We start from the raw sequence: 16424 nt of genomic DNA, 5'->3' as shown, positions 1-16424 counted from the left end.
TTTATTAAGAGAGGTATGTCTGGTTCAGACTCATATGTCACAGCACAGGATCTGCACAGTTTATGCGTTTGATACTGGAAAAAAAACCTGCTAAAAAAACCCCACCAAATAGTGCTGTTACAGTAGCTTTGATTGAATGAATACATAAATGAGTGAACAGACAAATATGAGTGAGATTATGAGGGAACTGCTGCCTCAAAAGAGGCAAATTAATTTGCAGTGCTCACACTCCCATCAAATGTGATTTGATACTTGAAGGAAGGAAGGAAGAAATTACCCAATGATGGTCTTTCAGTCTAATGTGTGTGTGTGTGTGTGTGTGTGTGTGTGTGTGTGTGTGTGTGTGTGTGTGTGTGTGTGTTGCGTGTTTTTTTTTTTTTTTTTTTTTTTTTTTTTTTTTTTTTTACAGGAAGAGTGTTTGATCCTAACAAGCACTGTGGAGTGCAGGACCCCGAAACTAAACAACCCTGCACGCGGTCTCTCACCTGCAAGGTAACACAAATAAACACTCACGCACACTCTTCACCTCTGTGTACTTTCCGTGGAGACAATAATAGTTTCTGACCCTTCTTCCTGCTCCCCGGCGAAGGCCGACTGACCAGAGAAGCGGCGTTGTTTTTTCGTGAAAGGGCGCACTAACATCAATATTAAGGGCCCCGAACCGCAGCTATGATCCTATCTGCCTCTCTCGTATGTCCGAAACATTCACTTCCTCTGTTAATGCTGGATAGCAGCGCTGAAGCATCACAGGGGCTGCAGTTCCCTTGATGAGGTAATTATAGATGTTGGATGATGCTGCAACATCTTTTAGCAGTAATACTCTATTTTACTGCCCTTTAATTACCTCTGCCGAGCCTTACTAATCACTTCCAACTTCTTATTAAATAATTAAGGCTGCATCAGGCTACTGTGTTAATGGCTTTCTCTTTTTTTCTTTTCGGGTTTGTTGCGGTTTTCAGGTAGTGGTTGGTCAAAATAATCATGTCTACATCTCCAACATCTCAAATATCTCTGGAAATGTAAACGGGGTATCTTGATAAGTTTAAAGCCATAACGCCAAAATATTAAAAGTATAAATCAGAGATGAAGGTAGTAGTCGTGTCTGCTGTGGATACTCATGTCAGTGCCCGTATTTATCAGGCGTGTCACGGTAGAAAATCCCTCCTGCCTCATCAAAAATTTACGGAATGATCCCAATTTTGAGGACAAAAAGTTAAAACACTGTATCAACTTTATTTACCTCAGAAACAACTCCTTTTTTGGCCATTATTAAAGAGTGCCTCAGAGATGTTTTAACCGGTTAGGGTGTATAAGGAGATGACTCTCAGGCAGAAACAATGTGTGAGCAGAGATATTTTGGAAACTTTTGTTAAGAATGAGCTCGTTAAAGAATACTGTTTTGACAAAAACTAAAACTGGGTGATTTTTGGGACTGACTTTTGCAGCAGAGAACTCATGCTGCTGCTGCAGAAACCGATGTCCAACACATTTTTTTTGGACAATGTAGCTGTGCAGCAGCAATGCTTTCAGCAATAACAAATCGAGCTTTGATCACTCTTTTAGTGCCTCATAAAGTTATTTCCATGTGTCCTCAAAGAGAAAAGGCTGAAACTTATATTTAGAACACTGTTATGATCCTGTGGCTTCATGACAATTGGGAAAGTGGCATGAAGGATATGCTCTTAACTCATTTACAATATGTAAAAAATAATATTGATGAATCTTATTGATTCATTAACAATGTATCTGAAACTCTAGCAAAGCTCTAACACGGGTGAGATATTTTCATATTGTTTCATAAGACTGAGCAGCATCACAGAGATGAAACATTCCAGCTGTAGAGGATATAAAGTAGAAGATGCCTCACTTATAACATTATTTCTGTGTGCAGTACGACACAATTCATGTAAGAAGCAGCTCTCTTATAGGTATGCTGAAACCGCAGAGTTGAATTTTACCTGGCCGAGTTAAATTACCTATTTCCAAGTCACTATTTTCTGCATTATTATGTTTACCATTATTCAAACTTTTAGAAAACTCCCAATGTGCCACCATGATTTCTACTTTGCTGATGTCATCAAACAGCGTTTGCATTTAAAAGAGTGTTAGTGCCCTTTCACGTTCTTATTCAGGGATAGTTAGGACCATGACACTATATGAACCCTCCAGGCTTTGTGTTTGTAGAGGCCCCGGCCCTCAATATTACCTTTTTCAATCAATACAGGAAGAGTTTTTCTCTCGCACATACCCGTTCAAACCAGTAATTCAGCAGCCACTCTAACACACTTTGTAAATAACTGTTGGAAAACTAAATGTTTGATTGCTGGTTACCCTCCAATGTGCCTGGAAGGGTACGCAAGCTTGCCAGGCACAGGTAGTATTTACCCATGTTCATGTGGTGTGACGTGGCCGACAGCGTTGTGCTGTGATTGTTGAAACTGTCATGGAACCACAGAGCCGTGTCACAAGCTCCTGTGAATGTAGCCTGTTGTGCTACATTCAATATTTTCATGAATAAGATCTCTTTAGATATAACCAAGTATTTTTATTACACTTTATTAAATAAAAAGTTAAAGGCAATTTACCCAGGAGGAGACGTATGTAAATTGCTTTTAACTTTTTTTTTTATTGCTTTTTCCCCCCCCCACCTGCTACAGACTCACTCGTTGACCCACCGCCGAGCCGTCCTCGGCCGAAGGAAACATTTCGACATCCTCCTGGCCGAACACAAGGGGCGGGCGAAGGAGAAGGAGGGATCGAAAGAAAAGGATGGAGCGCAGAGAGGGAAGGAAGGCTCCAACCAGAGTATCACCTCACAAGAGACCGCAAGTCCCAGCAAGTCTCACTGCCCCAACGGACGACCTCTGTCCACACTGAAGCTGCGGCTGGCCAATGCACACATACCTAGGTAGGACAGCTGACATACGTATGTAAACTGTAAACCTCTATACAATTAACTTCTGCCTCTAAAATGAAGAGTCATTTTTACATTTACAAACATTTTTAAACTCCTTTTTAGTTTTCTGAGTAGTTTGTTCTTTTTCTTAATGGATGCCATTTTCTCAAGTTTAATTTGTACTTTTAAGGAAAAGCAACACTTTCACTTTGATACTTTGGTGAATGAGTCACTTTTACTTATCATTTTCCAGCAGTTTATCATTTTGCTTAAATACTTCACTAGTTTCACTTCTGAGTGACATCCTTGTCTCTTCATAATGTTTCCACCAGGGGATGCTGTAAACACAGACTGGTAGAAAGGAAAGGCAATAATAAAAGTCTGACCTTGTGTTTTGATCAACTTATTTCCTGCTTCTATTTAGAGGATGATTCCCTGTTTGAAAAAGGAAGTAATTTGGGGTTGTGTCACTGCTGCAGTTTTACAATTACACTGATAGCAGGGACTTTCCCTTTCTTTCTGTCTTTCTGTCTTTCTTTCTTTCTTTCTTTCTTTCTTTCTTTCTTTCTTTCTTTCTTTCTTTCTTTCTTTCTTTCTTTCTTTCTTTCTTTCTTTTCTTATTTGTTTGTTTGTTTGTTTCTTCTTTTCTTTCTTCTATCCTTCCTTCCATTCTCCTTTCTCTTCTTTTTAATCACTCTGATATTTTCCATTTTCTCTCCCATATCTTCCCTGTCTCCTCCTCCTTTTTCTCTCCTTTTAAATTTTGTCTTATCCCTTCTTTCATTCTCTGTGAGTGCACTCTTTTTTTTTTTACCCATCTTTTCTCATTATTTTATTCACTTCCCTGTTTTTCTAATACATCCCCTCCAGGGTTCCAGGCAGTTCTTCCACTTCCACCTCCGGTCCTCTGCTCCCAGCAGCACCTCCTGCTGCAGCTCCTAACCCAGAGCCATCTCCCCACGGCTGGGTGGCGACAGCGGGAGATGGCGGTCGACTTTCCAGTGATGAGGGAGACGCAGAGACTCCAGAGGACACGGACAGACCTGCCTTTCAGTACTCTAATCGTCACCCGCAGCCTGTAGGGGTAAATACTGGGAGGACTAATGCTGCACTAACAGACATTTTTTATGGTCCATAACTTCAGGACATTCAGTACCCATTCCCACTGGTTGTAGGCAACAGCTCCTACTTTTACTCTGCAGGGTCGGCTCCTTTATGCCATTTAGAGGAATACATTTTTTTTTACATTCAGCCTCAGGTGTAGCTCGTATCCAGTGTTTTCAGTGCAAAAACAAGGTGAGGTTTGTGTGTAAGTTTGATTTGAGAATCAGTGCAGTTTGATGGTACACTTGAAATTAATAATTTGATGTTTTGGGGAGTGCATTTTATGCACTTTCTCGATGAGAATTTTGATTCTTCACCATGTCTATATATTGAATATTGAGCTAGAGCAAGGAGAGAGTTAGTTTAGCAGAAAAACTGGAAACAGCAAGCCTGTCTGTCTGAAGTAAAAATCAAAATCTGCCCACCAGCATCTCTAAAGTTCACAAACCTACACAAATTATGTTGTTTAATGTAGAAATGACAAATTGTGGTTTTACAGGGGGTTATGTGGTGTGTTTTTTGACATTTCTCGGTGAAGTGCAGTAACTCTGTAAAGTTTTGTTGGTACGCTGAGGTTGCCAGGCAACCATCTGAGTTGTACAGTGCACTGTATATTGTAAATCAAAAGTTGTAGCTGCCCACTTTATCAGGTGTGGATATGTAGGACAGGTATGCAGTTTTTTGAGCATTACTTATTGTCAATCATCTCTGTCTTAATTTGATATTTTTCTGTCCCCTCAGCATCTGTTCTTCATCTTTCTTTTGTCATTTGATTCCTCTTTCATTCCTATTTTGCACTGCCACTTGCTCTATTATCCTCCCATCCTCCCCTTTTTATTTCCTATCTCACCTCCCTCTGTTCCCACTCCTCGTGGTCTCCTCCTTTTTCTCATCAACATATTACTCCATGCCTCTCTTTACCACCCTTCTACTTCCGTTCTACTCTGATCCACTCCCTCCTCTTTCTCCTTCCAGTTTTGTGTCTTCAGCAGCAGGCTCATGGGACGGGGCCACTATGTGTTTGACAGGCGATGGGACAGGATGAGGCTGGCGCTCCAGAGCATGGTGGAGAGACACCTCAACGCACAAATGTGGAGGCGAGTGCTCATGAACGTACACAGGAGTCGATTTTCTTTGATTAACGTCAATGGGCCCTATTGTCATACCATTGTAAAGCTGCTCCAAGTACAGATCCAACCGTATCTTCAATGTGGTGCAGCGAAAGGGGCTTTTTTTTTTTCCGTGCTTGCGAGATGGTTAAAACAGCACAACAAGGGGTCTGTTAATGCAGTGCAATTTTGGTGTTATATTTGAAGTGAAATTATACTTATGCTTCCACCACTTTAAACCAGGTCTAAGTGCAGCGCTGCCGACTGAGGTCTGTCTTCGTGGCTTCAGCAGGCAGAGCGCACATGAACAGACACAGACAGGTTTGGTGGATGTTTTACGTGTTTCATCCCACTTACATGACAAATTTAAACAATATTTTTTTAAATGCAATCTTCCGATTCAATTAATCGTATCAAAAATTAAGCCGAGTCTCAGCTATTGAATTGGATGTGCATCAGGCAGTTGGCACCCATCATGACGCGGCACTCAATCTCGGCCTTAACTACGAAAGAATTGCAATTAAATTACACATAAAGAGGTAAAAATTCAAAAGCTTTTTCATCTACTCATCTGGTGTAATAATCTAGTCAGCTGTGCAGACCATGGAGTGTGACAATGCGTCACGAATTGTTCGGGGAATTTAAGCACACCCTCTTCTGTGATTTCATTGATAATTGGAAAATAAATTATTCCCACTCCAAACTCCCATTGAAAACCAACATCGGTGATATTTCAAGCACATTGCTCTGATAAAAGAATTGCATTGGGAGCTTTGAGTGTGTGTAGTTTACTTCTGTTAACTCCTCAACATCAATCCTGCACCAGATTTCAGTATATTGAATGAGTGTTCTTTGTTTACGGCATTGGCATTTAATTCATAACGTGAGAGGAAATGAAGTGCGAGGACGGGCTTTTTACTCGGGTGAAAGTGCAGTCAAACTAGAAGCCTAAACATTTTAAATTAAAGGGCAGCAGAGAGAACAACACAAATATGCAGGTCTGCATGCATGTAATGATTTCAGAATCATAAAAGTTGTGAAAAGAATATTTTTTGAGTTTTTATCATATTGGTAAATTGATGAGGAGCAGCAGCTGTAAAACTCCTCCACTTATGTGAACACAGAAACCTGTTATTCAGTAAAATACAGTGTATAGATTGGTGGTTAAGGTTTGGTACAATCAATTTCCCAATGGAACAACTTCATCGGTACATTTCTCCTTTGAAAGATCCCATCCTTTGTGTTTCAGGAAGGTGCCTCTGGCTGCTGAGAGCCTCCTCTCCCTCTCCCCGTCCAGTGCCTCCTCCATCACTTCACAGCAGGCTCCTTCTCCCACCTCCGTCACCTCTCCTCTCCTCCCCTCCCCCTCCAACTCCCTCTCCTACACCGCCTCCTTTCCTCGGTCTGCGTCCACGGTGGGAGCGTTCAACATCAGAGACTCCCCGCAACCGCACGCCCAAGTTTTCACATGGGGAAAAGCCCGTAACGGCACGTATAAGGCCGGCCACCCGTCCAAAGACACACAGGACCCCGTAGTGGGACTTAAGAAGAGAAAAAACTCGTCCTACTCTTCCTCCTCCTTCTCGTCTTCTTCCTTGTTTCCGACGGTGGATAATCACAAGAGGAACGGCAGCAGTTTTCATCCGACGTTACAAGGCTCAGGGGGAACAGCTGGCTCCCCAGCCAGGAAAAAGGGACTCTGTCGTGGGGAAAGTGGGCTTTGGAGCGGCTCGGAGGACTGGCTATCTAGAGGTGATGGGTCTCAAAGCCACAGCTCGCAGAACAGGTGGGTCCAGGGCTGCTTGAAACCTAGACAGTTATCAAAAATGAATTGATGAAAATTTGTGGATGCTGCGATTTAGATGTTTGTAGTCAGGACTGAGAGGCAGGATTTCTTACAAATGTTTGTTATGCAATAAATTCAGAATATATTTAGGGGCCTAACAGGGAAACCTTTGATTGTAGCCATGGTTACAAAGAGATTGTCAGGCTCAGCACATTAGTGGCCTCTACTATGCATTATTAATAGCAGGTGTCCTCCTCTTCTGCTTCTCTCCAGCCGGGAACACGGCACCACCGGTATACCCCACTCACCCAGCAAGGAAGCCCCCGCAGCCCCCCATCAGCTTATGGCCCCCCCCACGGGACCCTTAGCTTATGGGGGAGGAGCAGAGGGGAGGAAGAGGAGAAGTCCCAGCTCTTACAGAGGGAAGGCCAGCAAGCTGAGCAGGCCAGGTGGGTTAGAGAGCCTCTTCGGGAAAGGAAACGACAGCGACGGTTTACTGGCTTCCAGACCCGAGTCCCCGAGACAGGTAGGAGTTACAAACAAGTTTATTATTCCTGAATTTATTTTTAAACCAATCTCCCAGTCAGGTCACAATCTGCACAGGCATTTCATGAAAGAAACTACAAATATTGATATATGATCCACAGCAAACGCCCACTTACCAGCCTCTCTCTTAGCTTTTAATCATATCTAATGATTTTCATCGGCAGCTGAAGTTTAGTTTTTCATTTTATCACCCAAGTATGGAATTTAAGCAACCTAATAACAGGTGGTCTTTCAACAGAGACAGGTTACAATGATGAAAACGGAGAAAACTCTACCCCTAAAGAAGACCATGAGATGTGGTTGAGGGTGTGAAAAAAATAAAATAAGTGGACCTTGCCTGTTAGACCACTATTTTAATGGTCAAAAGTTCATGTTTATTCCAGTTATTCAAATGAATCATGAGGATCAATGTCAAGGACTATAAATTGCTGAAATTGGGAGAGACAACATTTTTACCCATGATTCTATAGGCGGTAACATCTCAACAACTATTTTATACATTGTCATGAAATTTGGGTCAGATGTTCTTGGTCCTAAGAGGATAAATGTAATTGCTCTGGTCAAAAACTTTAAACTGTTCACTGTTCTGATTTATGACCAAATACTTGCAAATCTAATGGCATTCCCATCAGGATCGGTTGTACATCATGTTTAGCGCAAATTAGCAAATATTTGCATCATAACATGCCAATTTTAGGTGGAAATCGTGAGCATTATTCCTGCTAAACATCAGTATGCTGTCGTTTAAATGACTGGCAAGTTCTTAATTTGGTCATTCATCATTAGATGTCAAGATAACGCATAAATACAGAGCTTTAAAGTGTCAGATAAGTAAGCAAATTTCTGCTCATTGCTCAGCTTTATGTATCTGACATGAGAGTCTGTGTTCTCTGTCTACAGGCCAAGTTGCATCACTGACAGAAACCTGTTTCACGGACAGAATGTTGTGCAGCTGTGCAGGCCACCACCGTTTGTGACCTTTGACCTCACCACTCTTCCAATGACGGCACCAATCAGACTGCCTCATCTCGGCGATGTCACCCCTCTCTATCCGCGGTGGCTCTGAAGTCTCTGGCCACGAGTCGCCTGGCAGTCTCTCCCACTCCCCCCGTCCCTCGTTATGGGTCGTTTTGTTGGGGAGCTGCTCCGCTCTGCGTCGCTGTGGCTGTCGTCTTTACAGAACAACATTTCAAAGTCCTCTGAAAAGGGAATTTGCCTCAAGTTTTCAAGGCATTGTTAATAAAAAAAAAAAACACCACTGTAGATTTTTTTTTTTTTTTAATTGGGGGCGGGGGCTAACGAGTTTATTTCCAGTCAGCTGACAAAGAAAGTTGTCAGTGATTGTTTTTGGGGAGTTTGATGGTTAAAGGACCTACTGACACGACTACTGTAGGACTCCCGACTTCAGCTACGCCACCTCAATGCCCCCACCCACCCACCCCTCTCTGTCTTTCTCTCCATTTACATTTTTCCTCTCGCTCAAAGAGAAGAGGATAACAGTTCGTTTGGGTCTTATCCAGCTTTCTCCTCTCTTTGAGCCTCTTTCTTTGTTTCCTTGTGTACCAAACAACTTTGTCCATTTCCCTGTTTACTGCCTCCTCCACCCCCCCCCGCCCCCATTTCCCCCCCTGTCCATCCCAGCATGCCTGTGTTCAAAGTGCACTTATTGCCCTCTGTTCAACCTTTGCCTCCTTCTTCTTCGCTGACTCCAGAGCCGACTCCAGCAGTGCCGCACAAGGACGTGTTCACACAAGGGAAGAACAACCATCTGTGTTACCAACGACGCCACGTCAATGCATTGAATTCCAATATAGGAAGCAGTCTGATTTTATTTCAAGATCTTTTTTTTTTTTTTTTTTTTTTTTTTTTAATGTTCTTCGTACTGGTTTGAACGTTGCAAGAAACATAAACTCCTGAACTTGCATCCAAAATGAAATTGTGACTATAGTGTTGGATGGCTTTTTTTTTTTTTTTTTTTTTGTATAATAATTTATCACTCTTAAATGAAATATGTTGTCTATCTGACCATTGGGGTTTGAGCTACAGAGACTTTTTCAGCAAAAAATGATTTCTATGGCATTTTGAAGAAATGTTGAAAGTATTATTATAGTTTATATTGTTGACAATGTGTACATATCTGTTATTATTTTTGTATTTATTAATAATTGTCCCCTTTTACTGAACATGAGGTGAAAGAGTAGGTATTTTGCCCTCCTACCTTGGTCTGTGTTTAATAATAATGATGACATTGGCCTGGTTAATCAAAACTCTCATTGTTCATTAGCAAATCGATGCAAAATAATACTCATACAATGCCCAATATGAAAACTGGCCATGGCAGCTGTTTATGTCTTTTGTATCTACTTGCATCACCAGATAACAACAATTTGAGCTTGATTTGAAAATAATTAATAAATTCTGTTCCAATAACTAATGCTATTTGAGAACAATTATATGTAGTTTGACAAAAACAAATTCAACCCCATTTAACTTGTTGTCTCCCAGTTCCATACTTCATATTATGTATATACAGGATGTACATTACTGCACAAACCTTTTAGACTCTAAAAGTGAAGTATCAGGTCACGAGGTCACCAAGGTTCCTGTTGTCATCACAACCTTATCGCCTTTATATCTTCCCTGAGAAGTGACCAGTATTTCCTCTAACCATTATTTCTGGGTACCAGCGTTGTGTATCTGATGTTTGCTAAATGACAATGGTTGATTTTTGTGAAACCAGGCCCTGTTTGTATTTTCTATATCAAGGGCCCCACATTCCTGTTTGCCTGTGGTTTTACCCTTTTTTCATACTTCTTCCAATGTTCAAAACAATAGCTATATTTTTTAACTGTCTTTATCTTCCGAGGCCGATCGGTCTCAGTCTCAGTGCGATTACGCTGCGTTGTTGTGTTACGTCAAGTTAGAACTGGGTCAAAATGCGTTCACTTACTCCTCAGCTGCCCCCCCCCACCCCCCACCCCCACCCCACCCCTCGGGCTGTAGTTACCATATTTGTTTTCCGGTGGCGCCGCAGTCCATTGACACAGCCACACACACAGCATCAGGTGTACAAAACAAGTGATGATTAAACAAACGACACTTACATTTAAAGGCAAAATACATGACTAAGGCACCAGTGTTGTGCATCTATTTTCAATAGCTGCTCACTACAACAGCTTCTTGTCCTTATGTGATACAAACATAGTTAAATTGAAGTGAGGATGTCACATTATAGTTGATTTGGAAAATGTTACATTTATGAAATGCGGGCTGATTACTTGGTTAAAAGGAGACAAGCGGATGCCATAATGGATTGAAAAACAAAACCCCCTTAAAGGTGTCTGAACAATACCCCGTCCATTCACGTGGTGTTGCTGATAGAGCTTAAAGTAAATGTAATTTGCTTCCCAGCAGCGTCAAGGTCTAAACGACGCTCTCCACCTGCCGGCTGCTTCAGTGGAAACTAACTTCTAGGACTCTTTCTCTCTTTTTTTTTAAGTACTAACGAATGAATTGTACATAATCAGTTGTATTCGCGTTATGGTTTTTTTTCTTTCCAAAGTGCTTCCTAAGGTGACACTTTATTCACCGGTGTGTGAGATCATCTGACAGCTTAGATCAGTTCAGTCACACCTGCTTGGTGGTCATTGTTTTACTGTAGATACACATGGTTTATCTGGGTACTCGCTATGTGCAGATAACTGGCTGGCATACCTTTAATTACAAGATTAACAAATCCTTATGCAGCCTGTTGCCACCTACTGCGCTTACACACGTTAAAGCCAACATATAGGTGACCAACACACACACTCTAGTATAGTCATGATTTATATTGGCTTACTGGCTACAAATCTCGGTTTGGGTGGAAAGCTTACTTTTCTCGCCCAGCAACCTCTCGCGTGTAGCTACAGGTCGAAGATTATGATCGTAGCTCTTCATATTTTTGTGAAAAGTCACCCTCACTTACTGTTTATCGTGGTAGAAATGGGAAGTTACAGTTTGTTGCAGCTAAAATTGAGACAACGTTCGAGGATGCTGATTTCAGAGCAAGTTTATATTGTCTTTGCTGTTAAATTTTATGGGGGTATTAACAGTTTGGTTTTTTTTTCTCCCTGTTCTGTTTTTTTTTTTTTTTTTTTTTTTTTTTCACTTTGCTATGTTGCCCAGATCTTTAATCAACTTCTATTTATATAAATATTTGAGATATATATATATAAAAAAAAATTGATATATATTTGTTAAAAAAGTGTTTCTGGCAAGTGCAGTAAAAAGATGATGAAGAGTATATTCTTGGTCAGTTGGCCCTGAAACCAGCACACTGTTGTTATAATCCGATCCAAACTGTGTTGAATGTCTGAAAAACGCCTTGTAAAAGTTTTGGGGGGTTTATTCATTCTTACTGCAGTTGAGAGCAGAAAAATGGATTTCCCATCAAAACATTTTAACACATGCTGTAAAAAAAATGGTCTTATATCCAAGCTTTTATTAAATGATTGAAAGTGGATTTATGTTATTTGTAAATCAAAAGATGCATCTTGTGAATGGAGCGGAAAGTCCGCCTGCTGATGAATGTTTGTTTTGTATATTTTACTTGTCAATACTACAAGTATCTGTTGAATATTGTCCATCCAAGCAGCTTATTGGTGTCTGACGGGATATTTTTGTATTGCTGGAGAAGAGAGAAAAGCCTCTTCTGTGGTTGTCAGTGTGTCACAAGGAAGTTTCAATTATACATTTTGTGAATTATACAAGTTTGACACATTTTAATGCTTTTACCAGACACATCTGTAATTACAATTTTCAAAAATGGAAATATAAAACTGAAATGAGTTTTGTCTGCTTCATGAGAATACTTGTGACATTTAACTTTTGTATTTATGATTATTATTATGTTTGTTTTTTTTCCCCTAGCAGCGCGGTTGCAGTGAGGAAGATGTCTGTCCGTCCACCACTTTGGTCCAGACTGAAATAGCTCAACAACTATTGGATAAAGAGGATCGATCCTACTGACGGTGATGATGCCCCGACTATTTTCTTTGTGCCACCAGCAGGTTCACATTTTGCCTTCTTGTGAAATATCTTGACAACTGTTTGATGTATTGCCGTCCATGATGACCCCTCGATTCCTTGATGGTCAATTTTTTTTGGTTTACGACATACCAGTCAGTCTCAGCTTTGTGTTTAGAGCAAATGTTAGAATACTAACATGTCAGCATGCTACCATTAGCATTTAGCTTCTCAAAGCATTGCCTTACCGATATAATGCCATCACAATTGCTGCCAACAGTTAGTATTTCTTTTTAATCCATCAACTATTATTGAAAAAAATACACACAAAAACCACATCACATAAGTAAAAAGCAACCTGCAATACCATGTACCTTCTGTCAAAGCTTCCCATTTCTTTTAATCAGTGTCAGTGTTGGACAGGGCTTACAGTATAACCCATTTCATGTTTTTTTAACCAGATTCTGTTTGATTAACAGGAATCTGCTCCTCTGAACTTCAAGAGAGAATCTCGGACTGCAAGGCTTCCTCTCCACAGCAGGATGACTAGCAAGGTCAAGGTCCAACTGTAAAGGCTGATAACACAAAGGCACTATTTTTTTTTTCTTGACACTTGCAGCGCTGTGGGAAAATCACCTGCGCTGGCAAGCAAATGAAACCACACATTTTGTGAAGCACAAAACTTAGAGCGCGACATGTGATGCTTGTGGTCGGAGCGAAGTTGATTCTTTATTTCATCCTTCATCAAACCACGTCTTAGTAAACATTTAACAAATTGGAGGCATTGTGATGAATACTGATTTCACGTGGCGATGTAGCTGACCCTGACCTTTGACCTCAAATCACCTTTCATTATAATGATGTTTCACTCAGATGAAATTGGAGCTCATGATAGAATATTCATCAGATATTTTACTGCGTCTCTCTGTTGCACTGATTTAATATTATTGTTTACGATGAAAACGGACTACTGAGAGTCCATCTCTGCTGTCATTCAACAAAATCCTTACTCAGCCCGAGAAAGGACATCGCAGGCAGTAATTAAGCATTTCCCCAGCGCTGAGTATTCACTGCCTCCTGGGCTTTATGGAAAGAGGTCAAGAAAATAATAATTAGTCGTATTTATAAGGCGCTTTTCAAGGTACTCAACGGAACTTTACATAAGTTAAAACTAAAAATACACATAAGACCACAACATGAATCACACATTAAAAGCAGTTGGTTAAAGAGGAGTTTAATTAGTAATTTACAGATCGGTACAGTCTCCGATGTGTCTCAGAGGGAGAAGGCTCCGTCACCTCAGGTCTGGGGGACCGTGGGGAGGGTGCAGGTCAGTGAGGTGGGAGGGGGTTATGGAGGGCTTTGTGGGTGAAGAGAAGGTTTTGAATATAGCTCCGTTGTGGGACGGAGGTGGTGGAGAAGAGCGCTGTGTTTTAAGTGGAAAAGGCATTTCTAGTGACGTGATTCACATGACTGAAGGAGAAGTTGTTGTTGAAAATGACTCAGAGGTTGCAGATATATAGGAAGGACAAGGAGTGACGAAGACGTTGTGAGTAGCTTTGGGGAGAAATCAGAGCCGATGGTGACTAGGTTTGATTTATGACAGTTTAGTGTGAGGAAGTTGGCAGTTGGTTGGAGCAGAGTGAGCTGCAGTGGTGATTGATTTATTGGAGATGGAGAGCTGGATGTCGTGGAAATGGAGGCCATGATCACGTATCATGTGAGTAAGGGGGACCATGTAGAAGACAAATAAAAAAAGGATCAGGTATCGAACCCCGGGGAACGCCTTGGGACAGAGCAGCGACGGAGGAGTTGCAGTTGTTGATGTAGATGAACCGTTGTCTGTTTGTGAGATATGACCGCAGCCAGGTGAGGTGGGAGAGAAGAATAGTGTGGTTGATGGTGTCAAAAGCTGCAGTGAGGACAAAGAGGATGCGGATGCTGAGGTGAACAGAGTCTGAGGAGAGAAGGTCTTTAGTGAATTGGCTCTTTCTGGGCTTTGCTGTGAGCAGAAAATGGATTGAAATGGTTCAGACAGGTCGTCGGAGATGAGGTGGGCTTTGAGTTGGGAGGCGACAACCCCGTGCAGTATTTTTGACAGAAAGGAGTGACTGGAGACGGCCTGGGAATTGCTCATGATATCAGGTTTTAGTCCAGGTTTTCCTGAGGAATGGAGGCTGCAGCAGCTAGTGTGAGTGTTTGAGGGACTGAACCAGAGCTGAAGGAGTCAATGATTTCTCTGGTGAGTGAGGAGACAGGAGGGAAACAGTTCTTAACCAGACTGGACAGCGTGCGATCCAGAACACAAGCGGAGCTTCTGGTTCCCGCCATGAAGTTGAACAGCTCCATTAGAGACATAAATGAGAACGAGACAGTTGCCGGCTGGTAAAGGGGGGAGGAGGAGAGATGAGAGTGTGGGGAGAGCAGGTAAAGCGGTCAGGTTGCTGTAGATGGTGTCAATTTTAGTTTGGAAACAGGAAAGGAAAGAGTCACACTTGTTACCTGTGAAGGATTTAGAGGCGTTGTCACTGGATTGGAGAAGTTTGAGCTTTCGGCCTGGTGCGGCCACAATGCGTGAGGTGTTCTTAGTCGGTGGAACAGGCTGCGATGAGAGCGTTTTTGTATTGTTCAAGGTTGTCTGTATAGACTTTGAGATGCACCAGTTTTCTTGCAGAGTAAGTGAAATGTGAAAACAAATATTGTAAGTGTAGGGATAACTTGTCCAAATGTTAGCAACACATTTCTTGTGTTCATCGTCATTTACAGGCTGTGCTTAAGCAATGCGGTGGATTCAGAGAATTACTTTCTATCAATGCGCACAATGAAATCTGGTTTGTTTGTTTTTTTGCATCTATTATCGGTAAAATTTTTTTTTAAAAAAGACAATTTCATTCATAACTTACAAATCGGGGAAATGAACTACATTTAACATGAACATTAAAACCAAATTTTAACTGATCAAATAATGATACTGTGAATTGTAACATCAGCTATTGTAAATCAGACCAGAGAAATATAGAAAAGTGATTTTATGTCCAATTTAAGATTCCCAAGGACCTAATATATCTGGCTTTATTTATCTTTCTTTCATGTTTTTACTGAGATATTTTCTAAAGTGTCTCACTGATGACTGAGACTTGTCTTCTGTTGAGCCTTGCGAGTGCTTCGTGTCATTGTTGGAGGGAAGAGCTAATTTTTCTTAGAGTGAGTCAGATGTGACTGAAGACCCGCACAGAGTGACGACTAGAGACTTAGAAAAACAACAATATAAAGGAATGATGACCAGCAGCTGACTGTGAATTCTGTTGTTGGCAAACTTTAAAATATGTTTATTTAAGTTTGACGGAACAGAGTCCCAACACTTAAACCAGGAAAAAAAAATGATGGGGTAATGGCATGTTTTAAAAAAGTAAAACAATACAGATGATGTCATTGGCTAACATACTGATCATTATAGACATAACATCAAAACCTCTGTACCCAGTTGCAACTTCTCATTTGTAAGTTAATGATTGTGTTATTTCTTCTTTCAACTTACTTTAAAACATTTTAAACACATCTAGGTTTCCTTCTAAAAACATGAATTTAAAAAGATGTAGGTAGGTCAAAAGATCGGACAGTTGTAATCTTGATCCAGTTCGAATTTTACTCCATTTAACTTCAATAGACTCGCTGTGTGTCACTGTTTTAATTGCAGCACAGATAAGCGGGATCAGACCCTAAAGTTTACTGTAGAAACTTCAGTGGAATTCTTTTTTTTATTATTCCTTTGATAGCTTTTGGCTAAACCATTGATTAATGGCTGCTGCCTGCTGGGGCTGTTTTCACAAAGCAGCTTCAGTTGTTGGGATAAGTTGGCTGAGAATCAAACAGCTTTTTACACTGGTCATCCTCAAGGTCTTACTCAACAACAAATTGTCCGTATAATCCTTTAGTTGAATTGAGTTCCAGAAAAGAAAATCATTTGGTCTTTCTC

At 41.0% G+C, this 16424-nt stretch overlaps 1 protein-coding gene across 3 annotated transcripts in view; it reads left to right on the top strand.

Annotated features, from left to right (window-relative positions):
• Window positions 1–13296, top strand: part of atxn7l1 (ataxin 7-like 1) — a 30938-nt gene extending 17642 nt beyond the window's left edge. For 2 of the 3 annotated variants that reach the window (XR_011178657.1, XR_011178658.1), the window contains 8 exons: window positions 410–492; window positions 2658–2908; window positions 3767–3980; window positions 4976–5097; window positions 6359–6895; window positions 7169–7421; window positions 8342–12453; window positions 12928–13296. Coding sequence is in view for 1 of the 3 variants with exons in the window: in XM_069156784.1 (XP_069012885.1) it covers window positions 410–492; window positions 2658–2908; window positions 3767–3980; window positions 4976–5097; window positions 6359–6895; window positions 7169–7421; window positions 8342–8359 (1478 nt within the window). In the remaining 2 variants the exon portion in view is untranslated. Of the gene's footprint in view, window positions 1–409; window positions 493–2657; window positions 2909–3766; window positions 3981–4975; window positions 5098–6358; window positions 6896–7168; window positions 7422–8341; window positions 12637–12927 lie in introns of those variants that run through there. The other variant, XM_069156784.1, reaches the window with a different exon arrangement.
• Window positions 13297–16424: the final 3128 nt, after the last annotated feature.

The sequence above is a fragment of the Embiotoca jacksoni genome, unplaced genomic scaffold, assembly GCF_022577435.1.
Source record: "Embiotoca jacksoni isolate LCO1_2020_lvr unplaced genomic scaffold, fEmbJac1.0.p SCAF_21, whole genome shotgun sequence".
NCBI lineage: Eukaryota > Metazoa > Chordata > Actinopteri > Embiotocidae > Embiotoca > Embiotoca jacksoni.
This window is presented reverse-complemented; position numbering and strand designations above follow the sequence as displayed.